General features: G+C 44.6%; 5 protein-coding genes across 18 annotated transcripts; 3 read left to right on the forward strand and 2 right to left on the reverse strand.

Annotated features, from left to right (window-relative positions):
• Positions 1-5,340: 5,340 nt before the first annotated feature.
• On the reverse strand, positions 5,341-6,772 carry IscU (Iron-sulfur cluster assembly enzyme). The gene is made up of 4 exons (XM_031992478.2): positions 6,583-6,772; positions 6,062-6,286; positions 5,914-5,992; positions 5,341-5,695 (listed from the first exon to the last, which is right to left on the reverse strand). The coding sequence occupies exons 1-4, from the start codon at positions 6,667-6,669 to the stop codon at positions 5,589-5,591; spliced, it is 498 nt and encodes a 165-aa protein (XP_031848338.1). The 5' UTR covers positions 6,670-6,772; the 3' UTR covers positions 5,341-5,588.
• Positions 6,773-6,858: 86 nt separating this feature from the next.
• LOC116433934 (uncharacterized) lies at positions 6,859-10,982 on the forward strand. 4 transcript variants are annotated; one of them, XM_076371981.1, is made up of 5 exons: positions 6,859-7,337; positions 7,598-9,400; positions 9,476-9,614; positions 9,676-10,722; positions 10,812-10,982. In XM_076371981.1, coding segments are annotated over exons 1-2 (1,554 nt in total). In that variant the 5' UTR covers positions 6,859-7,336; the 3' UTR covers positions 9,151-9,400; positions 9,476-9,614; positions 9,676-10,722; positions 10,812-10,982. The 4 variants fall into 4 exon arrangements, with proteins under 4 accessions (XP_076228096.1, XP_076228095.1, XP_076228098.1 ...); XM_076371980.1 differs by having other exon boundaries at positions 9,476-9,580; XM_076371983.1 differs by having other exon boundaries at positions 7,598-9,379.
• Positions 10,983-10,991: 9 nt separating this feature from the next.
• LOC116433888 (uncharacterized) lies at positions 10,992-13,800 on the forward strand. Of its 4 annotated transcripts, none has more exons than XM_076371987.1 (5): positions 10,992-11,572; positions 11,654-11,709; positions 11,887-12,075; positions 12,151-13,492; positions 13,555-13,800. In XM_076371987.1, exons 2-4 carry the CDS (start codon positions 11,662-11,664, stop codon positions 12,379-12,381), a joined length of 468 nt encoding a protein of 155 aa, XP_076228102.1. In that variant the 5' UTR covers positions 10,992-11,572; positions 11,654-11,661; the 3' UTR covers positions 12,382-13,492; positions 13,555-13,800. The 4 variants fall into 4 exon arrangements, with proteins under 4 accessions (XP_076228102.1, XP_076228100.1, XP_076228101.1 ...); XM_076371985.1 differs by lacking the exon at positions 11,654-11,709 and having other exon boundaries at positions 10,997-11,572; positions 12,151-12,466; positions 12,591-13,492; XM_076371986.1 differs by lacking the exon at positions 11,654-11,709 and having other exon boundaries at positions 10,997-11,572; positions 12,151-12,466; positions 12,881-13,492.
• Sln (monocarboxylic acid transporter silnoon) lies at positions 13,272-17,433 on the reverse strand. Its single transcript, XM_031992446.2, has 6 exons — positions 17,283-17,433; positions 16,154-17,216; positions 15,692-15,835; positions 14,087-15,011; positions 13,676-13,896; positions 13,272-13,501 (listed from the first exon to the last, which is right to left on the reverse strand). The coding sequence occupies exons 2-6, from the start codon at positions 16,764-16,766 to the stop codon at positions 13,326-13,328; spliced, it is 2,079 nt and encodes a 692-aa protein (XP_031848306.1). The 5' UTR covers positions 16,767-17,216; positions 17,283-17,433; the 3' UTR covers positions 13,272-13,325.
• Positions 17,434-17,653: 220 nt separating this feature from the next.
• Positions 17,654-25,930, forward strand: Nmdar1 (glutamate ionotropic receptor NMDA type subunit 1). Of its 8 annotated transcripts, none has more exons than XM_076371978.1 (18): positions 17,654-18,054; positions 18,212-18,446; positions 18,784-19,035; positions 19,879-20,073; positions 20,217-20,317; positions 20,632-20,805; positions 21,382-21,495; positions 21,572-21,719; positions 21,825-22,053; positions 22,130-22,264; positions 22,351-22,508; positions 22,886-23,120; positions 23,671-23,819; positions 23,959-24,116; positions 24,317-24,489; positions 24,575-24,828; positions 24,910-24,977; positions 25,556-25,640. In XM_076371978.1, exons 1-17 carry the CDS (start codon positions 17,885-17,887, stop codon positions 24,952-24,954), a joined length of 2,925 nt encoding a protein of 974 aa, XP_076228093.1. In that variant the 5' UTR covers positions 17,654-17,884; the 3' UTR covers positions 24,955-24,977; positions 25,556-25,640. The 8 variants fall into 8 exon arrangements, with proteins under 8 accessions (XP_076228093.1, XP_031848304.1, XP_031848299.1 ...); XM_031992444.2 differs by having other exon boundaries at positions 24,927-24,977; positions 25,556-25,626; XM_031992439.2 differs by lacking the exon at positions 24,910-24,977 and having other exon boundaries at positions 25,556-25,930.
• Positions 25,931-25,953: the final 23 nt, after the last annotated feature.

Raw genomic sequence — 25,953 nt, forward strand, 5'->3', positions numbered from 1 at the left:
AATCTGATGAAATCCATTTGATAGATCTAGAATGCTAAAATACTGTGCGTGTCCTAGTTGATCAAGAATGTCCTCGATGTTTGGTAGTGGGTAGGCGTCGCCTATCGTTTTTTCATTGAGCTTTCGATAATCTATTACTATTCGCCACCTTTTTCCTCCGGCTGAATCTGGTTTTTTGGGGACAACCCAGAGTGGGCTGGACCAAGGACTGGTAGATGGTTTAATGATGCCATGATCTAACATTTTCTCAATCTGCTTGTCTACCTCGTTCTTATGGATTTGAGGGTACCGGTAAAGTTTTGCATGTATAGGTATTTCATTGGTTGTGGGAATCGTGTGAGGGTCTACTGTCGCTCGACTTAATAGGTCCGTCGGTAAATGGAATATGTCATGAAATTTAGTGCAGATTTCCTTGATGGAGTGGGCCTCTTCCGCATTTAGGTGATCCAGTCGTAAATTCTCATTTAATGCTCGTAATCTGGTTTCAGTGAAATTTGATTCTTGATTTGCGGCTAAACTATAAATAAAGGAATGACTGGGGATTGGCTCGATAAAAAATTTAGGCATATCGATCACTTGTGATTTACAAGAAGTGTTAATTATTGTTGTCAAGGCAGTACCATCATCGCGTACCCGAACAATCGAATGAGGTATTAGGAGAGAGTCGTCGTTATTTAATTTGCGCGCAGTTATCGTCCCCGTTTGTAGTTGCTGGGGGTTTAATATCCTTATTGGAATTACCGTTTCGGTTCGAGCATTAATTTTAATTATATCAATGGATTTCTGAAGAGTGTTTTGACATAAGGGTATAGGAAGTGGTATATTTCTTAGCGACATGGTCATTTTTAAGTAATCAATTGCTGCTTTGTGAGTTTTTAGGAAGTCGTGACCTACCAAGCCATCGAAAGGGATGTTATTGGGGGAATCAATTACTTGGAATTTTCCACAAATTTTCCTGCCCTTAATGTTTAAAGAAAGTTCGGTTTCTCCCAGAGTTTGAATAGAAACGTTTGGCGCGATCCCGTTTAATATAGTAGAATTATCGTTATTAACATCATATCTAGATATACTGTGTGCTTTGATTAGAGAAATGGCAGCACCCGTGTCAACAAGAAATTTTAGGAGTTTATCGGGGCTGTTAGAATTGTCTGATTCGAAGAGTATGGCTAATTGGTCGTTATTAGGTAGGAACGAACTCGAAGAATTTATCGTGTACTCATGAGATTGAATTCTGTCGTCGCTTCTTCCACCAAATTCGGGGGTTTCGGTGGATAATATGCCTGACGAAAATTTCCAGTTTGAGAGTTTCCTGACACGGTATTATGTAACTCGGTCGTATTCGGTATATCTATATTGGAAGTGAGTGGGTTTTGTTGTTGATACCTAACATCTCGCGAGTGATTATTAAGAGAATTTGGATTCTGTTGGTAAGTACGAAAATTGCTAGAATTTGGTTGGTTTCGATATGTGTAGGAATTATTAGGATTTGGTCGATGAAGATATGAGTTATTAGAATTTGGATATTGTCGGTTTGTTTGAAAATTGTTAGGATTTGACTGGCGAGGAGATCCATTATTTTGTCTTGAATTGTTATATTCCCGCTTTCTACATTCTTCTATACTGTGGCCGAAATTTTTGCAATACCTACACTGTTTCATACTACTGGACGCGTTGTTCCGGTTCGATTGAGTGAAGTTGATCGTTTTACTAGGGTGTGGTTTTTGTCTCCCTAAATAGCAGTCGTTAGTATTGTGATTTGATTTATTACAAATTCTACAACGTTGAAAGTTATCGTATCTCATGCGTAACGCTTTCTCTTCTGCCAAAGCTGCCGTAAAAGCACTATTAATATTGGGGAAGTCGCGGTATCTCAACATTTGAGATATTTGTGGGTGAGAATGATACACGAAACGATTGAGAGTCATTTCATTTACCATCGCTACTCGTCCTGCTAATGTGTTAACCTCACAGTCTGTTGAATGAATAGTTCCTAAAATTCTCGATTGAAGTTCCTCTAACTTTTGGTAAAATTGGGAAACGTTCTCGTTACGGCTTTGTTGAATTGAGTTCAACTCCTCCATAAGTTGTTCTAGAGATTTCTTATCTTGGTATAGATTTAACAATAGTTCAGAAATTTCTTCCCACGTAGTGAGATTACAGTGTATGTCAATCTGATCTCGGGCTTTACCCTCGATCTTATTTTTTACAAATAATAAAAGGACTGGCTTTTGCGAAGGGCTAGCTAATTCAAACACGGCGTCGACTTGTTTAATAAACGAACGTAGCTTTGTTCTGTCGCCATCGAATTCTTTTGGCAACAGCCTTATTAAATGATCCAAAGATATTGCTACTGAGGAAGTGATATTTGTGTTAACGTCATTATTTAGGGACATTTTTGTATAAGAGGATGGGATTATAAGTCGGAAATTGAAAAATAATACGTTGAGAATATCTGGAGTTCAGTACTTACGATGCGACGGTACGGTTTCTTCCTTCCGAAGAGAGACTGCAACTCACAATGGTGCTGGAGCCACAAGGAATCCAGAAGATACGACCAGTTGTGTATGTTGAGCTTCGGGACGAGTCTCTTCTTTTCTTGTTGTTCCGATGTAACCGATGAAGATCAGCACCCTTTCGTCAGTGAGACAGTGACTGTCCAAATGCAACTGAGTGAAAGGCCGTCAGAACAATCCCACTTCTGACACCAAATTTGTGTTGGATTCCGGATTGAGGAATTTAAACGCAACTTGTTAGAGAGGCTCGAAGGTTTTTATTCGTAAGCGGTAAGTTCCGCACGCAAGTACGAACTACAGAGAACTGACTCGCTGGTTAAAAATGGTAATATATATACTACTGGAAATGGTCGGCATAAGGGTAGAGTGCAAAAGGGGCAAGATGAGTAATCGGGTACGGGAAGCTAGCTGGTTAGGAATTTGGAATCTATGAGTCAGGATGTTTTTCGCAGGATGATTTGTCGTGTTTGTCGCGGGGCGATACAATATCTAAGGTATCGGTAGGTTAGTCATGCAACACAATCACCAGATGCCTGAGTAAACAATTTTCACGGAATTAGTGTTCGGTTACGTAGCGAAACGAGACTCTATCGTTTCAGTCATATCACGGATTGTTGGCATCGTGTGTTTGTCAGAGAAACCATTGTGCGTGCATTTGATGATGACTGTTCGAGGAATTAGAACGGAATATTTGTAATGGCGCGTGTACAACACGTGGTCCTCCTCCACTCCCTCGCCTCTCGCGCTGGACATTATCGAATCGACATTTCCCGAAACTATTCTACACGATTAGCTAATATTCATCAATATTTTTTTTTTTGAACAAAACACATTTTCATGAGATCGCGAATTATTCCAATGGTTTCTCGACGAACACCAACGTAATTTGACGTCGAGCTGATTCCACGAGATCGGGGCGAGTAATCCAGATTCCTTCCCCCTCGGGAGTACCCACGGAGTTCTTATCATTCCCATTATATGGAACATATGCGTGGACAATATTGATATGTACATCCGTCTCTACGCGCAACGGATATCTCCGTTGAATCTATAGAATTACGATAAGGCGCGCTTGAAGTATTTCCAATACTCGAAAACACACATTAACCTACTTATATAATTATATTATGTAATTGGGGGATTTTATAGGACGGTCGAATAAGACGAAAATATCACCGATGAGATTGGCACCGGGGTCGCCTGAATTTATTCGCGATTCCACCGTGATTTCGCGTCGAAACAATTCGAGGAGAGAAAGAAGAAGCGCCGTGACTAACGACGGTTCCCTATCTGTCGCCGATAAACCGTCAGCTCCGGTGAACGAAGGATATACTCGCTCGCGCGCGCGCGCGAGCGCGTGCGGGTACAGCATGAAAATTCGCGGGCAATGTAAATGACGAATTAACGAGTTAATTGTTCCCCTTCGTAAATTAACTTGAAACGCGCAATTGACAGTAGTAACTGCACATGACTCAGTTTATACTCGTTCTTATTAAGCATCAATTGACGTTGCGATGACTGTTATAAGGATACCCGAGCCACCGATCCGACCCACTCTCGGAACGCGCGCGCGACGCATCCGTCGTGACTGATCGAAGATCGGGTCAACAGAGGCATAATTCACCTTTCTTTTCTCCTTTCTGCGCTTGGACCGCACTCCTCCGACATTCGTTCGATAATACGCATGCCGCGAACAGGCCAAAAAAGAGAACCTTATTGTCGAGTAATCGCGTTAATAGTCGAAGGATAGATTAGACGGGGTAAAGTTTGTTAAGGCGTCGTTTGCAACGACTCGATACGGAAATAATTCAGAGTCAAAATATTCGTGTCCCTCGCGCAGAGAAATTGGCAATTTGCTAGAATTATTCGAAGCGATCGACGAAGTTAGCGAGCGAACACTCGCATCGTATCGGACGCTATTTTTGTAATAACAATTGGAAGGGACAAACGGCTATTGATTATTCTTTCTGTACGATTAGCGAGCGTCGATTAAACGACTGTGTGTGTTCTAATATTTGATAGTCGCGTTCGTTTCGCTTAAGGGATAATCGGAGATGAAGGAACGCGAAAGGAAATGTTATCGACTTCCAAGTAATGATCGGATGAATTGAAACTCCATTCTTGGAAAGCGGATATCTAATTCCACTGTGAGACTGCGGATCATAGGGAACGAGCAAATATTTGATCGACTATTGCAGCTATGAGGAAATTGCAATGCCCTCTTGCTATTACGCTTTTTATTGTTTATTGATTATAGAACGCGTGAAGTGAGAGTTGCTGTTACTGTTGAATGGGAAGAACACATTGAATCATTGAAAATCGCGATCACGGAATTCACGCATAAAACTGATTTGTTTTCGTCTCAGTTTTACGTAAGAGAAATTGTACGAACTGTGGTATCTAGTTTGTCTGATAACTTTTAAGAGGAAAATCATTATCGATAAGATGTGTTTATTTCCTCCCTGCCTCCTAGGCGGTCACTGTGTCGATACGTCATAGCCGATGGCGTAATGGGTACTCATGAAAACAAGACGTACAAATAGAAGTGTTTTTATCAACAGGTTAAATTGCCCCTATAATTCTCCGTTTAAAATGAGGAATGTATTTCTGTCAACAACTGCATTTTCTGTGATGATATCACCTTGCACGCGGGAGTTTAGTCTTAATACGATCATACGGATTGTTAAATTGATTCACGATCGCTCTCAGTATGTTCGACAATACTACTAGAAACATGTAATTCCGATCTTAACTTGCTTATGAGACTGTGAACACTGGTACTGCAATGAATGTAATGTTAATCGATAAATAAATGTTTTGCGTGAAGTAGGGTTTAGTTAAATATATTTATTTGCTTTCATAAAAGAAAATATAGCACAGCTAAATATGTCTATAATGGAACTTTAAACGTGTACTGAGATACAATATCTCTTTTACTCTGATCACAGTTCATAATTTGTGAAGATTCTATTGTTTGTAGATATAGATAATAGCTACTACTACAAGATGACTATAGTAGCCACAAGTATTATATTAAACAATACTAGTAAGTTTATCATCTGGAATACATCAGAATCATGTTTCTTTTGGAGTACTATCATTGCTTTCGTTTTCTTTTGACTTTGCCTGTTGTTTTATACGATAATCTGACAATGCTGCCTTAATTGCATCTTCTGCAAGCACTATAATATATAAAAGGAAGGAGTTAATCTTAATTCTAACTGTACAAACTTAACTGATTGTCAAATTCTAAACTAAAGTATATTATTTAATCGATGCAGTTCAGGAACATTTCATTGAAACCTATTATTTCAGTGCAGGTAATAAAATAATTGTTCTAAAAATTCTTCTAAGTAGTTATCAAAATCTCGGAGAGAGATTAAAATTCATTGTCACTTACTTGAACAGTGTAGCTTGACGGGTGGTAAGCATAATTCCTTAGCAATATCAGTGTTTTTTAATTTTAGAGCTTCATCAACCTGTAATATAATTTAAATGATTATTCATTCTTAAGGTAATCAAATTTATGAAAGAAGAATGATACCTACAGTCTTTCCTTTGACCCATTCTGTTGCTAATGAGCTTGAGGCAATGGCAGAACCACAACCAAATGTTTTGAATTTTGCATCAATGATCTTTCCATCGCTGTCGACTTTAATCTGAAGTTTCATCACATCTCCACAAGCTGGTGCACCTACCAACCCTGTACCAACTTGCGAATCATTTTTGTCTAAGGAACCCACGTTCCTTGGATTCTCATAATGATCCAATACCTGCAAAGTTACATTCATAACAATTATAAGCAAAAACCGACAAAAAAAACATAAATATAACCTAACATTCTTATCAAATATACTCGAAAATAATTTACTGTATATTACGACGTTTAGGTTTAAAAATACATTGATACGAAAGTCAAATATGAAGGTCAAACTTCCTATATATATAAATAAGTATGTATATTGCGATGACAGCTGCAATTGTACAGTATTGATTGCAAAAAATAACGCAAGACATCCATTATAATAGGTTATGAACTGAGCTGAGAACTAAATCGTTAAGAACTCACATTGGGGTGGTAAAAAACAGCTGGCACGCTTCGAGATATTAATTTCGAAGTTTTGTTAATCGCGGGCAACGAGCGTAGCAAAGACATTGTATTTACTTTAACATCGGTCACCCGGAAAGACTAATTCGACACTCTGCGCAATAAGTATTTACTCCACTAACAATTCAGTTTATCCTGAACTATCGAGCCCTCTACGTTGGCAATGTACACGATTGGCAGACCTGTTTGTCTGCGAAAATAACTAACTTTAAGAGGGAAATCTGCTACACGAACATAAAATCATCGAAATAAAATACTTTTAAATATTCAAGTTCTTTTAACACTAATTAGTATCACTTAATATTTTCACAGAATATAATTACCGAGATCAAAGCGCAAACAATGAAATTTTATTTTTCACTCGTCGTTACCACGCACAAAGTTTCGCGATAATAATCGGAATAAATCGATGTACACGCGATAAAGGAAACGATACTCAAATTACTTGACCGTTATCTTACTTCAAGCAGGACATTCGAAATAACGTTCCGATAGAAAAACTTCCGCAATCCGTTATGTAATTCAAATGTGCTAGAGATCCCGTTGAAATAAACGAGAGACCTTCCGAAAAGGATGACATACTCTCCAAGCGAAATGACATAATTTCAATAACATCGTAAGAACAATTTATAAAGCGCTATTGTTTCGTAACCTGCGTCGATGAGCGTTTTGTAACCGCCACACGAAATATTTAAATTGCACGCCACGTTCAGTCAGTAAGAAACCTTGATTTACTTCTTCTACGACAATCTATATCACTCTCCACTTCTCAATGTAATAACCGTCGCGCAAAAAACGTAAAAGGTATCCGTATACCACTATCTTTCGATCTCTTTATTCGCATTTACACCAACCTACAATACATTTCAATATTTTTTTTCATATTCACGATAAGAAACAAAAGACAACGATCTGTAAGTACTTCTTCCTCGTTGCACATGGGAACGATTCTAATGTCATTCATTGTTCACTGCAGTGTCCGGGTACCATAAAAAACGACAGGTTTGCAGCATTCAACGCATCTGCGTCTCGGATAAGAGGAGAGTACGCAAGCAGAAGTCGAAGGAGTACAACGTTTGCACCGGATGGACGCAAGAATGGGTGTACCCGGAACAGCTTCGGACCAAGGCTCGCCTAGACATTCGAGAGGTGGTGCGCGGACCATTTTTATCGGCGAAATTGTTGCAGACACGGCCGTACATTAACGTGCCGTCGTTCCAAGCGAAGGAAACTTTTAATCGCGCGAGACGAGGCATTCCCGACGCATGGCGCGAACACTTAGCCTCCAGAGGTTACTGCGGTGACACAGAGGCACGTGTTCTGCAGAAGAATTCAATACCGTCTTACGTCAGATGCCTCGCCACTGACCGACTCTGGAACGATCTAGGTCTACCCTTCACGCAGGGCATTCCCGATCCATGGAAAACCGGGTTTCATCGGTTGGGAGCAGCGAAGCGTCGACGGCACGTTTCCAGGAAAAGGATCGTCACGCGAGCGGCCAGCAATTACGACGCGGACGACGAAGCTGAAACAGAATACGCCGCTGCTAGATCATATCGTAAGTCCGTGAAAGAGTACGCCGGCAATGGGGAATGTTGCCTCGGCGAGGGACAAGGCGAATCGAATTTACTGTCCAAGAAGGAAGCGATTCAGACAATCGAGCACGCTTCCAAGAACAACGGGAAAAATGCGCACGAGAAGATCGCTCGCCATAAGTCGCTATCTTCAAAGATTTCAGGGAAATCGAAGGACATCGGTCCTACGGAGGTCAAGGAAATTCGAAGAGAGCCTGTTAGGAGTAAGCGAGTAACTTTAAAAGGGAAACCGTCGGTGCCTGTTCGAGGGAGATCGCCGAGAAAGCCCTTCGATCACTCGGATTTGAAGAGAACCGTTAGGAAGAACGTTCAAATTGATTTAATTGAACAAACGAAAGAGTCTTCAGGGACAGCTCGCACGCCTGGTGTTACACGTTGCAGGTGTGCGTCGCAGGATCATGGCCATTCCGATGCTCCACGGTTTTCTGCTTGCACGAATCTATTGGAGAAATTGGACATGTCCCAGCGCGTGTTATGCAAGAACTGCGAAAGCATGCGCCGCGAAGACGATTCGAATTTTGTAAATACTGGAAGTCGACCTAGGAGTCACAAAGTCATAGAAAGCGGGAAGATTTACAAAAGGACGACGCTGAAAGTCCGCGGTTGTCTTCGGACAACGAAGCAGCGTTTCGAGAGCTTGAATTATCGGAAACCCGTCGGAGGGCGGCACGCGGTTGCCGACGGGGATCTGACGCTGGTGTGCTGCCACTGCGACTGTCCTTATCTGCGAATAGCGGGCAGCCGAGCGAGCAACTGCGACCGCGGGACATCTGGCAAGACGCGGAGAGATCGGCGAACGGGGCCTCGCGAGCGTAGACGCATTTCAAAATGCACCACAACGCGGAAACGCAGGGGCAATCGCGCCGATTCCGAGAATCGTCGCGGGACACGCGTTGCAAACAAAGTGTGCGCTTCTAACAGCGACCTCGGATAGGCGTTACATTCGACGGCCGCTAAACGGCCCGGCGAAGCGTCGAGCTGGAACGTTAATCGAAACCCAAAGACGGATGCTGCCGGCGGATACGCTGCGATATGTAAACTTTCCGAATGTAAATTTAACAAAGAAATCACGAGGGACATCTGAACTCTAGAGACGAACATCCGGACGGTAGAGTTGCGCTAGCGTGTCAGCTGTTCACTGGCCAAATCGGTCAACGCGAAAGGTGGAGGAATGCGATGGAATAGTATATGATTTTGATCATTTCTTAATTGGAGAATCACGTGGATATCGTAGAATGTATTTTATTTTATTATTACAGGTGTAGCTTAATCTATCCAACATATAAGACGCATTAAATGGTATACGTTTGAAGCAACCTTTATTATCGCTACCATGTTTGCATGACCAGGATTCTTATTTCTCGGTACTCAACCCAATGATAAAGAAATCCGTTTCAAGTATGAAATCCTAAGATTTCAGATCAAATCGATCAACCGTATTAACGAGCAAATGTTTCAGAACCAGTAAGCTGGAGTTGACCGATTCGGCCAATGAGCGAATAAAGTATTGAAAACGGCAATAAAAGTGCTTCCGAATGATCCGTTGTTATTGCATCGTGGTTAAGTAATCAAATACGTAGGTACGTTACGCGAGGAGAGAAGTATGTTCTGTTCGAGTGAGATGATTTTGGGATAACGGCAGAGGCCGGTTGTCGATAAGGGAGACGATAGGCGTGTCGATAGTTTGATCACCTATGACGAAGGATATGAAGTGCCCGAGGCAAAGAGATCGGTATGCTCCGGACGTGATTAGTTTTTAATGAATTACGCATGCGATAGTGATGACCAGAGACAGACGCATCTGATAAGTCTGTAAATGGCGATATCGGTGTCACGACTCGAGAGAGTTTCGCCGTGAATACGATCGCTTCGATAGACCGGGTGAATAATGCGGCTCCGATAAGGGAATTGTATCGTGGAAGGAAACCGAGGAAAGATAATCGCGCTCGTAAACTGCCGATGAAGAGTACCGAGCGTCTCTCGAGCGGATTTTTGAAATTGAGAATAAATCGACGCCTCGAATTGGCGGTGTCGTTAGCGAGGCATTCGAATTCAGAGGAATCGTGGTAATCGGATTGGAATTGTATAATACTACAAGTGGATTATTTGTCCGCGAGATATATCACGGATGCTAGATTATTTTTCACGATAAAAAGGAGATCTCTTGTAACTGAATGCCTCGCGTATTATCACGGCCTACTGAAAAATACTCGACATGTCACGAAAGTAATTAATCTGAACGATAAGCAATGCGTCCCAGAATTCCTCGTTCGAGGAGAGAAGTGCAAGTTGAATTTTTCTCGAATTTTCTCTTTCGCTTCTCTATTGCATCCTGTAGTTGGCGTTAAAGCGCGTTTAAATGCGCTTATCTGATAACCTTGACGTGACCTTGGAGATTGAAAAATTCAGTGAAAGTCTGGGACGATGTTAAAATGGTATACGAGCATACATTTTGAGGAGAAATATTGAAAAATGATATCCATCGACAGAGATAAATCTTAAAAAGGCAAGGCATACTTCAGAAACAAACAATCGTTTATGGCAGTATCACAAATGTTAATCTAACAATAAAGTTCAATGTCTGGCTATAACAAGTTCTAGATTAGAGCATGAAAGATTAAACAAGTCTCAAGGACAATGGCGTGCATCTTAAGAACATAAAACGATCTAATTCAGAGTACCTATTGAAACGATCTTAAAAAGGATACGTAATATATAGAATGTTTGTCTCAAGGTAAACGTATCCTTTTGCATTTATGACGAATAAGTGAGTATTATTGATTTATTAGTTGGCACGAGAAATATATTTTTAATAATTATTCATGGAAATTGTAACGTGAATCGAACGAAGTTAAAGTAACGAATCGTTTCGACTATTTTAACGTTTGGTTGTTTAATTATGACTATGTAACGGAGATCGTAAAACACACTAATTACTTCCTATCATGAATCTTAAATAGAGTGTAAGCAAACACAAACACCTCTTATGATAGAAGCAACTAAAATTCCGTGATTGGTCCATTCTCCTATTTGCCTTTCACCGCCATCTGTCAATTGCAGTACGAATTATTTTCTATTGTGCACCTTTTTGTTCATTACGGCTGTCATTACCCATTAGCGTGATGATAAGGGAAGCAAAAAGTATTTAACGTTACAGTGAGGGTTTTTAAAATGCATCTTCACCAATACAACAGTTATTTTTGTGCTGTGATGTCATTAGTTCGAGATGTGGTTTAACGATATATTTTCCTAGTTGTATTATTAATTGTAAATAACCTTATCCTTATTAAATATTTTTTTGTAATATGGCAAAGACTAAAACAATCAGTAAAGGCTGCCCTAAATGTGAACAGCAGGTAATATATGCGTATATATGAATTAATTGAATGTTTTAATATTTTTTTTATCTTCACTGTAATCACATTGAACCTTCACAGATCAAATTATGGATAAAGCCAAATTCGACGATTTGTCACTGAAATATTTAATGAATGTAATAATCCATTTTATAACCGAGAAATTTGAATATCGTCATTTTAATAGATCTTATAAATTATTTCAAAAGAGGCTAAAATGTGAATTTTCTATAAATACAGTTTTGTGTTTGTATAGTAGTTGTGAATATTTTACAATATGTGCTGTATGTTAATATTTTAATTTATTTGTACAGGTACCCGTTGCCTGCAAAGCATGTCCATGCGGTCATTCATTTTTTAATGCAAGGCGCAATTCTATTAAAAGTCCTCCAAGTCCTGATAGTGGAGTAATGAAAACTAGACGAACAAATCGAATTAAACGAGAGAAACCAAACTATTACGATGCTTTAGAGTATGACAAACAATCAAAAAAAAGCGCCAAAGTAAGTCATTACATTATGAAATTTTTAAATATAACATAGAAAAATTCAATGCACTTAAAAGGACTGTTATTTTAGATAAGGAAAGCAACAGACACAGCTAGTGATATTGACTGCCGACAATTAAATAAAAAAAAGAAACGAAAAGGGAAAGGTAAAGGAAAGAATGGAAGTAATAATGGATTAGGAGACGACGACGACGAAATGGAAGGAATCAATGGTTTGTCGCCAGAGAAACAACTCACGTGTTCTTTGATATTACAAGAATTGAACAACAAAATGAGAGTGGTAGCTTGGAAGCCAACATGATTCTGTTTATTTGTCAATGTGTCCCTTATCATCAGATTCACTGGCATCTATTACCGGTTGACTCTGATGTAATCGTTTTATACAGGTATTGAAGTGTAGAATACAGTCTACCGATCGCATTGCAAAGCATTAAAATAGTATTAGATAATTTTATGCACGGATTAGTAGCATCGATTTATATAAATTATATATATATTTTTTTTAAATAGGTAAAGTAATAGATGTGAAAGACTGTTCTTAATGGTAAAAATTTTGCATACGTACTTTGTGATAAATTCTTTGTACTTTATTTTTTAATATGACACGACAGTTTGTCAGGTATCTTGACCGTCGTTTCGTATATGTCGGTTTACCTTCTAAATATTTTTAAGAAATGCAAAGGCAATATAAGTGAAAAGAATATAACTTTTATTAAAGATTACTGTGTTTAAATTACATCTGTTTTTTTTTTTGTATGAAAAATATGTATTTTCTACTAAGATTGTTTCTTTCATCGCAGAACCTGCCGCAATTCTTCGTTTTCTACAAATAATCATAATGTAACATGTAAATATGATGTACATACTGTTATATAGACATATATAATATAAGGCAGATTACAATGTACATACAAGAATTTTCGTTCTACATTAAATACTTTTTACTTAAGAATACTTGTAAATGAGGGAGGTTCATTTACCAATAAAACTAGAAGGCGTGCATTTATAAAAGTTTATGAAAATCACCCTTACCTGTCGCGAACGAGGTATTTATCATATATCATTTTGTTTTGTTTCGTACGAATACAACTGAACCAAGCAATACATCATAGTGGATTAATTGTAGCGACAAATATTGCGATTTTTTTTATTAGTTCTCTATTACACATTCGTTCGTTTTTTTCGTGTCTGTTTGTTTTTTTGTTTTTTTTTTTTGGTTTTTTAAATCACATTTGCAAAATATCTTTATTCTTTCACAGTCGTCTCTGCTTGAGTATCACCGTTCTCAGCGTTAACGGTCATCTTCGATGATTTCGATACTTCGTTAAAAACCAGGAGCATTGGTAGACCTCCCATGACCATGCACGTTCCCATGCAGAGAAAACATACGCTGTAACTTCCAGTTACATCACGTAGGTAACCTGCAATCATTTCCCTCAAATAATAGACGCTGACAACCAATCTTTCTACGCAGATGCGATACGGTACACCTCAGCCCACTACCACCATGCAGAATCATACACCTTCGGACTCATCAGTTACAGTCAACCCACCGAAACACCTTAACAATCTAATCGTACGAGTGCGCCAAGTACCTGCTAAAGGCGGAATAGAAATAGCTCCGACACTTTGGAACATCCTAACGAGACCGTAGGTTGAAGATATTTTGTCGGTGCCGTATTGGTCAGCGAGAAGGACGGGAACTAAGAGAAACCAACAACCCAGGCAAAGTCCGTACATGCCAACGGAACACGCCAGCACGTAGAAAGAGTGGGCCATCGGAATCGCCAATACAGCCACACCAGCACCCACGACACTGTCAACAGAGACCAGGACAAATCTATAATACAACTCATCATCGCGTATACGCGCAGTCTTTCATCTAATTTCATCGAGTTTGCCTTTAGAAAACTAGCTCTCTCTCATCTCCATTCAGCCAAAAATAAAATCCAGGCTTTCGTTTAGCCGATGAAATTAGATGAAGTTCTCCTGTCTTAATCGAATACCTTCCAATGTATCCTTTCCGTCGATCGAACAACTGCAGGTCGGAGAGCCAGCCGAGTCCGAGTCTGCCGCACAAGTCGAGAGCAGCAGAAATGGCGACCAGGTATCCCGCTTCCGATTTCGTGTAGCCAGCCGCGTGCACGTACGCCGGAAGATAATACAGCATGTATGGGCTTCCAGTGGACATCAGGGTAACCGAGAAGCACATCATGATGAACTGGGGATTCTTCAACAGAGAGAGATCGATATACTGCATTATCCTCTGCACGATGGTCTTCCTGCGCGACAGTTCCTCCGGTACTTGGGCCTCGCTTTGAGGGGGCGGGCAGACGGCGGTGATCGAGGATCTCAGGGATCTCAGCGACGACCTGGCTTTGTAGACGCACGTGGAATCGGTCGACAGATCCTCGACGCTGTGCAATATACTCGAGCTACGTATCTTCGAGATCGGCTTCATCCTGAGACATTCGCCGATCACGTCCTTCTCCTCCTCGCTGTCGGTCAGCTCGACCGCGACCACGCCGTTCTGATGGAACAACTCGTTTAACAGATTATGCTTGGTAGTCGAGTCGTGGTTGGCGAATATTAGATCCAGCTTCTGCTGCTTCGCCGCCTCCAGCTCTTTCGCGGTGGCGTTGTCGACCTTCTCAGACCTCACGACGACGTCCGCGGCTTCGGGAGCGTAATTGTTCTCGAGCGGCCGGTACAGGGTCGCGCTCACGCAAACGTGAAGCATGCAACCGCCCAGCAGGAGAATCGTTCCGTGGAAACCGAAGTTCTGCACCAGAACCTCGATCAGAAGCGGGAACACGAAGCTGCCCGCCGCCGTACCGGAAACGCAGATCCCGTTCGCCAGGGCGCGGTGCTTATCGAAGTATTGTGAGACAAGGATGATGCCAGGTGTCGTCGACAGACCGCCACCGATACCTAATTCCACGAATCGTCAATAAAATCTTGCAAATCCCTTCGAAAGGATTTCGTTGCCTCGAGGAGTTCGCGGCGTTACGCAATCATTACCGCGGAGGACACGTCGGGGTAATATTTTCGAGAGCTCTCGACCGCCTCAATAATCATTACGTAACGCCTGACGCTTCCGTGCGGGCTATCAGATTTCGATAAACGCTAAACGGAAACATGAAATTCTCGTTAACACGTTCACTGCGTTCATATTTCTTCGTATCCGGATCGCGGATATTTATAGGAATTCAGATTCTGAACTGTTCCACTGGAACGTTTGCCGTCTTACAAGCAGGAGGAAAACGTAATTGCGGACGATTAAAATTTGTATTTCCACGCGTTCCGCTTCTCATTGTTCGTCGCGAGAGCGCAATATCCTCGGCTCGATTATTCGACGCGCGTTAACGTATTATCGGATCCGTATGCGCTTCCTGTAACGCAGCGAACGTGTTCAAGCAGAGACAGCCGAGTGTGTATGGAGCAATTAGTTGCAACATCCTGCCCGATTTTCCGTTTCCAATCGTTCGTGTCCAGTTCCGTTACGTAACTCTCCTCGTTACAGAGATATACGTGCGAAATGTATATACAGGACAAGTCGACTAGGACGTTACGAAACGCACGGTTGCATTATTAGGAGCACTTTAACAAACCTGTTAGGATTCCAAAAGTAAAAAAGAGGTGTATCAAACTCGTGGCAAAGTAACTTATAGTAAGTCCCAGGGCGCAGAACAGTCCCCCGATGAAGACGACTGCCCGACAGCTGTACTTTTGGCAGAGCATGCTCGTCACAGGAGCTAGAATATCGAACAAGGCATTGAATCTATCGGCGACCCGCCGATTTCCAGACCGAGATCGAACATTCTCGGATCGCGACGCATCCCTTATCGACGAGGCCGCGAACGGGTAGACGAGAAACCTTTATTGCCGCGAGCCACGCACGATCCGGCGATTTACATGTAAAACTGGTGACCCAGATACGGGGCCGAAGGACAGGGAACGCGTCAAAGTCTGGCGAAAACGTTTCCGGATCTATTTGCCGCGAGCCGAACGCGTTATCAGCTCCGTTCACCCGATCGATCTCGGAGCCGCGCGACCAGCCGAGGATTACTCACCGAGCGCCAAACAGAGGCAAGACAAAATAGCTGGTATCCAGGAGGCGACGGAGGCCGTGGCGTCCTTGAACGTCTCCATGACCTCTACGTAGAGGACACCGTAGGACTTGACCAGACCGGCCACCCAGAACTGAACGAAGAACGCCCCGAAGACGATCACCCATCCGTAGCCGCCGTCCAACGGGACGTAGGTGATGTTCCTCGGCTTCTTCGGCTCGCTCCTCTTCTTCTTCTTGGTGGCGGAGCACCTGGTCGATCGGAGCTCGCGGGACTTGGCTATCAACGGCCTGGCGGTCAGGCTCGAGATCGTGAGGAGATTATCGTTGTCCTCGTCCTCGATGGTCTCCGGGCTCTGCAGATGGGGCGGCACGATCGGCGTCGAGGTGGCCGTCGCCTGCACCGCCAGCGAGGCCGGCCTCTTCGGCGACGGCACGCCCGTGCTCAGGTCGAACACGGGCGCCGAGTGGATCGACAACAGGGAGCCCAGCTGATTCTGTTGATTCATATTCTCGTCGATGACGGCCGTCCCGACCATCTCCTGCGACGTTGCCGCGCAGGCGACAGGGTCATGCTCGACCGAATCCTGCAGGCTCCATTCTCGTGGTAACGACATATTTCAGCGGCTCCGTTCGCGCGAGGGGGACCGTAATACATTGGAGTTACGTTACTTGGCCTCTCTTCGCTCGCTGGACTTGGCAAACTGTCTTCTGTCACCCCGAGCCGCTGCCGCCGCCTGTCCCGTCGTGCCTCTCCGACTCCTGCGGCGAGATCAGGCTCCAGATCCGTCGACGATCGTGCCCGTTTCGCTGTCCACGTCCACCCGGGATCCTCTTATTTATATCTCCCCTGGCAAAGGTCCGGCTGGTTTCCTCCAAGGTGAGATACTGCCCAGTCTGCACCCTCTTCGGTGTGTCCACCCTTTCTCTTCTGTTCCCGTTCCTTCGCGTCCCCTTCTCTCTTGTTCCTCTTCTCTTCGTGTTTTTCGGTTCCGATTACCCGCCTGTCGTCCTCCTTCTCACCATTTACACGTTCCCCAGGATTCTCCTGACTCGGTCTAAGGGCACTTGGTAAATAACCGAGATGAAACGGGTGCGCACGCAGAGGAGGTCGCCACCGAATGGAAACTTACGGGATCGATATCCGCCGCCGACGCACTGGCATCTCGCTCTAGTCACCACCACGTGGCCTACCGACGATATATGCGGGGGCTGTCCGGTTTGTTGTCCTGCGGTCGACCCACTTTTCCACCCGAGCTTTAATCGCGCCAGCCCGTTCCCGTGATCCACGATCAAGCGAGTCCCACGATCGTCGCGATTACCCCGCAGGGAAACTCGTTCGACGGGGAGCCAAGGGAACCGGAGACGCGTTAACCGTCCTTGGCGGCTTCAACGGTCCCCCGACGACGGCTCCGGTTTCCCCGTACCCGTCATTAATATTAATGCTCGTTACCGAGGATAACGATGACGTTCAACGGAGATGATCGAACGTCTGGCCGCGTTGCTACGCCCGACCGTTTCGTTCGATCGCTCGGAAAGGGTTCTCCGTTGCGCGCCGGCTGCACCCGTCGATCGATCCCCTCGAACCGATCGAATCGATCGGACGCGGGGCGCGCGGGGGACCTGGCATGCCCGAAAACGATTCTAATGATCTGCTCGAAAAACGGGACCGCAAAAACACCCGAAAATCGCGATAGTGGGGACGCGATACTGTGCGCAGCATCCGAACGGATCAATGAGCCCCCGAGTTCAGACTCTCAGATCCACCTTCGCGCTCGACGTCGACGCTGCCCGCTCGTTCGCTGGGAAACCCGACAAGGGCGTGGAACACTCTCCAAATGAACCGGACCATCGGCCACGGGCTCGCGGAGATCGCGTGAATGATCTGCAGCTGCCCTCCAATCGGTACGTCTCTGTTCCGTCTTCTAGAAGATAGGGGATGCGATCCGATGGAAAAACCTGGCGAACTCGCGTTTCTCCCGACGTTCGCTCCTCGTCTCGCTAACGATCGTCCGCGGGGAATATTCGGATCGCAATTTCGATCGCTGCCTTTATCTTTTAGCTCGTCCTGTTTCCCCCCTGGTACTCGATGGACATTCATTAGACGCTGTGCTCTTGCCAGATCGAATCCCGCAATGGCGAAACACGAAGGAGCCTTATTATCCCTCCTCTTGGTCGTCCTGAACGAGGTCTACGGTGGACTCGCCGCATTCCAGGCCAACAATCCCACCTCCTTTAACATCGGCGGTGTGCTGTCGAACAAGGACAGCGAAGCTCATTTCAGGCAGAAAATCGACGTAAGTAATACGCGGGGCTGCGCCGTTCGCTAAGCGGGATCATTAAAACGGAACCCCTTCGGGGACACTTACAGCCTACTCTTTTATGCTCGCCGTGTCTTTAAATATTTTCATCCATTCCGCCCCGCGAGCTGGTCTTTCCCGAAGGATTTGAAGAAAATGCTCGCTTCTCGTTGGGAAGCATCTTCGTGGAATAATGCTCTCGGGTTTCTTCCTTTAATACTGCCGAACGTTTATTTAATAGACCGATGTTTAACGATAAGCTATTTTATAGTCGATTTTATGGAAGACTTCTCGTTCGCGACGAATGACTGACGATGAACAATTGGTGTTTCAGCATCTGAATTTCGACTCGAATTACGTGAGCAAGGGAGCAACTTACACGCACACGGTGATCGAGATGGACTCGAACCCGATTAAAACCGCGCTGAGCGTGTGCAACTCCCTGATCGCGAAAAAGGTGTACGCGGTGGTGGTGTCTCATCCTCTTACCGGAGACCTGTCGCCAGCCGCCGTTTCCTACACGAGCGGCTTTTACCACATACCCGTCATCGGCATATCCTCCAGAGACTCGGCGTTCTCCGACAAAGTGAGTCGACCGGTCGCCCGTTCAACTTTTAATCCCCGAAGAAACAGGATCCCGATCACGCTGAAACCCTCCAACCCCTCTGCGTCGAATAATATCGCCAACTTATGGAAAGCGTGGAAAATATTCCTATTGTCGAAGACCGTAAACGTTAAGCGAGTTAACGACTAATCGCTGGAAATGTGCGTCAGGTGCATCTTCGGTGAAGTTTTCCTTGAATAATAGACGGAAACAGGTTTCGAAACAGCCATTGATCTCTCCTTTTTATGGATTTCATTAGATACGCTAACGCATCATCTGACAGTCATTGAATAATCCTCCGAATATGAAGAATTAGCTGAAAACATTAGACATTCCTCGGTGACAACAGGAATTTCTATCGTTTTTTAGCGTCGTCTAATTTCTATATAATTAACCCTTAACGGACGAATGCCGCCATATAAGCACGACAGTTTTACCTACTGCCGGCAGCAACAATCATTTTATTATTCTTATCACTGATATAATTGTAATGTTTACAATGAACACGCGAAGTATCGTGCTAGGTCACTTGTGTGAATTTCTTTCCGCTCGTTATCTACGTTACGGTATTTCTAGGCGATAAGTCGACTTGAAATACCTCCGGTTCGTTAAGGCTTAATTACTCCTCCTTGCCGTCTAATGAATTCGTCTGACGATTCGGCGCAAACAGGATTTCCAAGTAACACTTTCGTTACATCAGCATCGCGTTACCGGTATTATTGCGCAATGCTCGTTAACGGTTTGTTATACCTTCGCTGCGCCCCAAGATGTAAACAAGAACTGCGACCGACCGAATGGTGCATCCGATGTGTTTGTTGGTTGCAGAATATTCACGTCTCCTTCCTGCGCACGGTGCCGCCCTACTCGCATCAGGCGGACGTGTGGGTGGATCTTCTGAAACACTTCAATTACATGAAGGTGATCTTCATCCACAGCTCCGACACCGATGGCCGTGCCCTGTTGGGTCGGTTTCAGACCACCTCGCAGAATTTGGACGCGGATGTAGAAATTAAGGTTCAGGCAAGTCGCACACTGCGTTTCGGACACTGCAATCTCGATGTTCAATTCGAATTTTCAATTAAAAACGATTTACTTTGCTGATACACGAACAATCCTCAGTTCAACGATGGCGATACAGTAAACGTCGTTACTGTTCTGCACAGGTGGATCCTATCATCGAGTTCGAGCCCGGCTTGGAGAGTTTCACGCACCAGCTGATGGACATGAAGACCGCGCAGGCCAGAGTGTGTTTGTTGTATGCTTCGTGAGTATTTGCACGTGCCTTCTGTCTCGTACAAAAAGCTCAGTCTGTCGAGCGCCATCAAATATAGGAAACTTCGGAGAGTGTTAACACTAGAACTACCGAGCATTCAACACGATTAATCTGTAATTGCTATACAAATTGTAACGATAGATTATTCTCAGTTTCTTCAGACATTCGTTATAGTATTCAAGTGAAACTATTTGTCTTCAAGATCATTTCGAGTATTCAATGCTTTCAAGATTTGACTGGAACGGCAGTTCTAGTTGTTAAACCACGAAACATCGATTGTACCTATCCGTTTCCTCTGTGAACAGGAAAACCGACGCGAACGTGATCTTCCGGGACGCCGCAGCCCTGAACATGACCGGCGCAGGATACGTTTGGATCGTAACGGAACAAGCCTTAGATGCGCCGAACGCACCGGAAGGTCTTCTCGGCTTGAAATTAATTAACGCGGAGAAAGAGAAGGCTCACATCGAGGATAGTCTGTCAGTTCCTTTTCTGATTGTACATTGACGTGTAGCTTCGTGTGTAGATAATGTTACTGGCCGAGGGAATAGCCACGGGGACCCGTTACACACGCATGAAAGGACTCGCGACACACGTCGAACATCGAGTCACACGTAACGCTTGCATTGCAAATTGTCGACTGTTCTGTCAGCTTAGGTACAACTCCCCTGACTTTCTCTAACGTCGCAGCATGCGTTGCATTCGAACACTATCTTCTCTCTCTGCAATGTGCAACCGATTTCAGACCAGCGGATCACGTCTACGTACACTCTTAGTACATCCTCCCATTGTCTACCAACGAACACTGTTAATCGTTCAAAGTGCTTTACATTGTACACGCTAGAACGTATGTCTGTGAGCGTTGTTGTTCCACCTGAGACTGTTGACGCGTTACCGCTACTCCTTCAGACCGAGCGTTCACCGAACGGAACAGTAATTAGCACGCGTAATGGAACAGCATTCAGGTCTGAAGGAGTTCCGATCACTGCAGTAAACTTGTTATCGAAGATTTAGCTATCGAGCGTGTAGCGCCTATAATTTAGTACACGTTGCAGACTGATTCTCGTGTCCGCTTTGAACGAGATGAACAAAACCGAGCTGATCACAGAGGCTCCTAAGGACTGCGGTGATTCCGGCTCCATTTGGGAAACCGGGAAGAGCCTGTTCAGGTACGGTTCACGGTTACCTGCTCTAATTGAACACCGATACACACAGCCCGTTCTATCGCGAGTTTTGCCAACGTAGATTCATCCGCAAGCAAGTGCTGCCGAACGGCACTACCGGGAGAGTAGCCTTCGACGACAACGGGGACCGAATCTTCGCCGAGTACGACATCGTCAATATTCAAGAGGACGGTGAACGGGTCTCCGTTGGACAGTATTTCTATCCAATTGTGAGCTTCAAGGAGTACAGTGTTTAAACTAAGAGAGTCGACGGAGAATGCAATTACGAACATGTGTCTGTAACTTTATTCGTTTCATTTGATTCTACCTTGCAGTTGAACGCAGCCCAGAACAGCACCAAGATGAAGCTCATGGTGAACGAGTCGAACATAATTTGGCCCGGTCGATTGCGAACAAAGCCGGAGGGTTTCATGATCCCGACGCATTTGAAAGTGCTCACGATCGAGGAGAAGCCGTTCGTCTACGTCCGCGAGATCCCCGACGGTGAATCTTGCCTGCCGGAGGAGATTCTGTGCCCCCACTTTAATGCCACCGAACACGAAAGTAAATGGCGAAACGTGCTACCGTCCGCAACGCGATCCCCCCGTTTGCCGTACAATCATTGCAACGTGTTTTTTAGACACGAAATCGTTCTGTTGCAAGGGGTACTGCATGGATTTGTTGAAAGAACTATCAAAGACCATCAACTTCACTTACAGCCTGGCCCTGTCTCCCGACGGACAGTTCGGCAGCTACATGATCAAGAATAGTTCAGGTTGCAAACTGCCCTTTGAAAGAAATCCCTGCTGGGACGACAGCTTCGACGAGTAGAGAGGAATGTGTTGTCCGTGAATGTTGTAGGAGGCGGAAAGAAAGAGTGGACGGGCCTCATAGGGGAACTGGTCAACGAAAGAGCCGACATGATCGTCGCCCCTTTGACGATCAACCCGGAACGCGCGGAGTTCATCGAGTTCAGTAAACCTTTCAAGTACCAGGGCATCACTATTCTCGAGAAGAAGGTGATTAATAATTAGTCTGCGTATTTGATACGTTCGTATTAAACGGAATTGATTGCGAAACGTTCTTTATTAACACTAGAGCTACCAGATGAGTCAAAATGACCGATTTCACGATTCTCATTTCGCCATTATTCAGACGATACAGGTGCTTTCATGAGAAATCTGATTTCTATAACAAATTATAAGTAGCTCAGTGTTATTGCTCAATAGTTCTAGCGTTAAACAAGCTGATTCTCAAATGGAATAAACATGCTTCTACAAGGAAATGTTGAAAAATCAATTTAAGAACTCTAGTTCTGGTGTCAGTAGACTAATCAGTATACTAGGTGGCGGTTTCAAGCTGAATTAATTAAGGAAGACTGTCGCTGGGTTTGCAGCCTTCTAGGTCCTCGACTCTGGTGTCCTTTCTGCAGCCGTTCAGCAACACACTTTGGATTCTGGTGATGGTGTCGGTGCACGTGGTGGCTCTAGTTCTGTACCTCCTCGACCGGTTCTCGCCTTTCGGGAGGTTCAAGCTAGCAAACACTGACGGCACCGAAGAGGACGCCCTCAACTTGTCCAGCGCGGTCTGGTTCGCCTGGGGAGTCCTGCTCAACAGCGGAATAGGAGAAGGTCCGTGCGAACCGCGGATCGATGCGAGATCACAACGATCGTCGTATTTAATTGTCATCCAGATATCGTAGGAGCGATTCCGCGAGTCGTTACGTTGCACGCGACAATGGAATTAACGTCCCAGATGCCGCGACGCAGTGAATTTTTATAAAACTTTCGTAAACTGTGATTCACGACACGAAGCCGCTTCCCGTGTAATCAGTCTAAAAGGAATTCTTTATTATCCTACGGAGCGTGTCTCCCCAATAGCTATTAACATTGAACCTACGAGGAACGTATTTATAGCGACCGCTAATATCATCCTTTGCCAGCCGAGCCATAATTAAATCGATTAAACAAGAACAAAAATGGAGTCACGCAATGATTGTTGCAAGCTCGTAACCGGCGACGGTTTAGTAATGGAAATATTCGATGAAATCGAACATTGGAAGAGGTTTCAGACGAACGTTAAAACAGTTTCAGTTACTTTTTAAATGATAAATTTAACGACTCGAAGACGCTCGAATTAGAATAGTTCGCATGATAAAAGAGACTTTCCGTAATTGAACAGGTACTCCAAGAAGTTTCTCTGCCCGAGTGTTGGGCATGGTCTGGGCAGGATTCGCGATGATCATCGTTGCCTCGTACACCGCCAACCTGGCTGCATTCTTGGTGCTGGAACGGCCGAAGACGAAATTAACCGGCATCAATGACGCTCGAGTAAGAATCCGTTTAATCGAATTCCATGATTCCTGCATGGAGCTTCGAAGATGGCGAAAGGAAAATTACAAACTAGACTTACATCCGTAAAACTGTTATCGTTGTCATGTTACCTATGAAAGAATCTGCACGTTCACAGCTGAGGAACACCATGGAGAATCTCACGTGCGCGACGGTGAAGGGTTCCTCCGTGGACATGTACTTCCGCCGGCAGGTGGAATTGTCCAACATGTATCGCACCATGGAGGCAAACAATTACGACACCGCCGAGGAGGCTATCAGAGACATCAAAATTGGGTAGGGGTTCGCCACTCTTTTCAACGCATAATGCTTCAGAAATTTCATGCTTCCGATCAATCTCCACACGCTTAATTAATTAATGCTTTTAATATTTGAACGATTAAAAATTACAATACTCGCGTGGCTGTTGGACGTTAAACTCGGGACACTTCTGTTGCCCGGTGTTTCTACTGTCAACGCTATTCATGATCTTTCAGGAAGCTGATGGCCTTCATCTGGGACAGCTCTCGACTGGAATTCGAGGCTGCGCAGGATTGCGAGTTGGTCACTGCTGGAGAACTGTTCGGACGGTCTGGTTACGGGATCGGCCTGCAAAAGGGCTCTCTGTGGGCGGATGCGGTGACCCTGGCTATTCTAGACTTCCATGAAAGTGAGGAGACATCGAGCGTTGCTGTTCCTTTCGGATGTTGGAATTAACGAGAGGTTGATCGATTCATTAAACTATTCCACCGCAGGCGGTTTCATGGAGAGCCTCGACACGCACTGGATCCTCCAAGGGAACGTACAGCAATGCGAGCAACTGGAGAACACCCCGAACACGTTGGGACTGAAGAACATGGCCGGGGTGTTCATAGTGGTGGGAGTGGGGATCGTCGGTGGCATCGGCCTAATAATCATCGAAGTGGCGTACAAGAAGCATCAGATCCGGAAACAGAAGAAGATGGAGCTGGCGAGACACGCGGCGGACAAATGGAGGGGCGCGATCGAGGTAGGGGAACCTAGGGGTGGACCCCCTGGTCTAATCGAACTGTTTTTTTGTCTCCGATATCTTTCGCTGTCCTCTCCTCAGAATTGTGTGTTTATCAGTAAGCCACAGGCGGCCGGGAGGAAGTAGGAGCAACGCAGGAAGTTCTGAAAGCTAGTAACGACACGAAAATACGACAGATCTGAGCGGCAGTTTTCGCTTCTACTAGCTTTAGGGGATGAAGAATGTAGTCGGGCTTCTATAAAGTTGGCGCAGGATAGCAGATTTCTAGAGAATAAGCAATCCTCCTCTGTATCTTGCATCAGTATCGCTTTTATTCACTCGGGCCGAGGAATATCCGAATGCCATCGACGAATATCGAGGTCTGCCGCGTCGTTTGAAATCGTCGCGGGTTCACCGTCGACTGCCGATCAATTCGGTGAACTGTCATTCGGATATTCCGTCTCCAGCAGCTCGTTCACGGCATCTCAGTACTTGTATCGGCTTTCTCGTACTTAAGCTTGGAATCTTAAGCTACCGTTAGAAGTACAAGTTATAATCATGGCTCTTTGAGTAAGCTACCACTTACGAGTATTCGAACTACATGCACTGACGAACTTATTTATGCTTTGAAATACAGCGCGGCGTAACTCGTAAGTTTCATAGAATTAGCCGAAGTAAAAGAGCGATTATCGATTGTACAGCATCGCCGGTTCGACCGAGTAATCGGGGGAATTTCTCTTTCGCACAGAAACGGAAGACTCTGCGAGCCTCTATAGCGGCCCAGCGGAGGATTCAAAGCAACGGCCTAAACGACCCCACCACCGTCAGCCTCGCCGTGGACACGGTGGCTAGATCCAACATGGCGCCGCGAAGTCCTGGTCGCGCCTGGCCCGGAGATAGCGATATCCGGCAACGGCCAATCCCTCGCTCGGACGATATCAGACTCTCGCCCGCCGCGTACACGGCGGACGTCTCGCACCTTATAGTGTGAGCGGACTGAGTTTTTTATAGACCACTTGTATCGAGAGTACGAAAATGTTATCACCGAAGCCACGTTAGATATCTGCACAGTCGTATCTCTCTGTCGACGGTGCGTTTGTTTTATACAATAAATATCGTTGCTTTAAAATTTGCCGCGCAATCTTC

The sequence above is a fragment of the Nomia melanderi genome, chromosome 11, assembly GCF_051020985.1.
Source record: "Nomia melanderi isolate GNS246 chromosome 11, iyNomMela1, whole genome shotgun sequence".
Taxonomy (NCBI): domain Eukaryota; kingdom Metazoa; phylum Arthropoda; class Insecta; order Hymenoptera; family Halictidae; genus Nomia; species Nomia melanderi.

Coding starts and splice junctions, on each gene's coding strand:
- IscU (XM_031992478.2), bottom strand. CDS start 6,669: ATGTCTTTGCTACGCTCGTTGCCCGCGATTAACAAAACTTCGAAATTA. Junction 6,287..6,582: donor CTGTTTTTTACCACCCCAAT/GTGAGTTCTTAA, acceptor GTAACTTTGCAG/GTATTGGATCATTATGAGAA. Junction 5,696..5,913: donor CGTCAAGCTACACTGTTCAA/GTAAGTGACAAT, acceptor TATATATTATAG/TGCTTGCAGAAGATGCAATT.
- LOC116433888 (XM_031992479.2), top strand. CDS start 11,522: ATGGCAAAGACTAAAACAATCAGTAAAGGCTGCCCTAAATGTGAACAG. Junction 11,573..11,886: donor GCCCTAAATGTGAACAGCAG/GTAATATATGCG, acceptor TTATTTGTACAG/GTACCCGTTGCCTGCAAAGC. Junction 12,076..12,150: donor AATCAAAAAAAAGCGCCAAA/GTAAGTCATTAC, acceptor CTGTTATTTTAG/ATAAGGAAAGCAACAGACAC.
- Sln (XM_031992446.2), bottom strand. CDS start 16,766: ATGTCGTTACCACGAGAATGGAGCCTGCAGGATTCGGTCGAGCATGAC. Junction 15,836..16,153: donor TTGCCTCTGTTTGGCGCTCG/GTGAGTAATCCT, acceptor TCGATATTCTAG/CTCCTGTGACGAGCATGCTC. Junction 15,012..15,691: donor TACTTTTGGAATCCTAACAG/GTTTGTTAAAGT, acceptor TCGTGGAATTAG/GTATCGGTGGCGGTCTGTCG.
- Nmdar1 (XM_031992439.2), top strand. CDS start 17,885: ATGAGCCCCCGAGTTCAGACTCTCAGATCCACCTTCGCGCTCGACGTC. Junction 18,055..18,211: donor CTGCAGCTGCCCTCCAATCG/GTACGTCTCTGT, acceptor TTTATCTTTTAG/CTCGTCCTGTTTCCCCCCTG. Junction 24,490..24,574: donor TATTCTAGACTTCCATGAAA/GTGAGGAGACAT, acceptor ATTCCACCGCAG/GCGGTTTCATGGAGAGCCTC.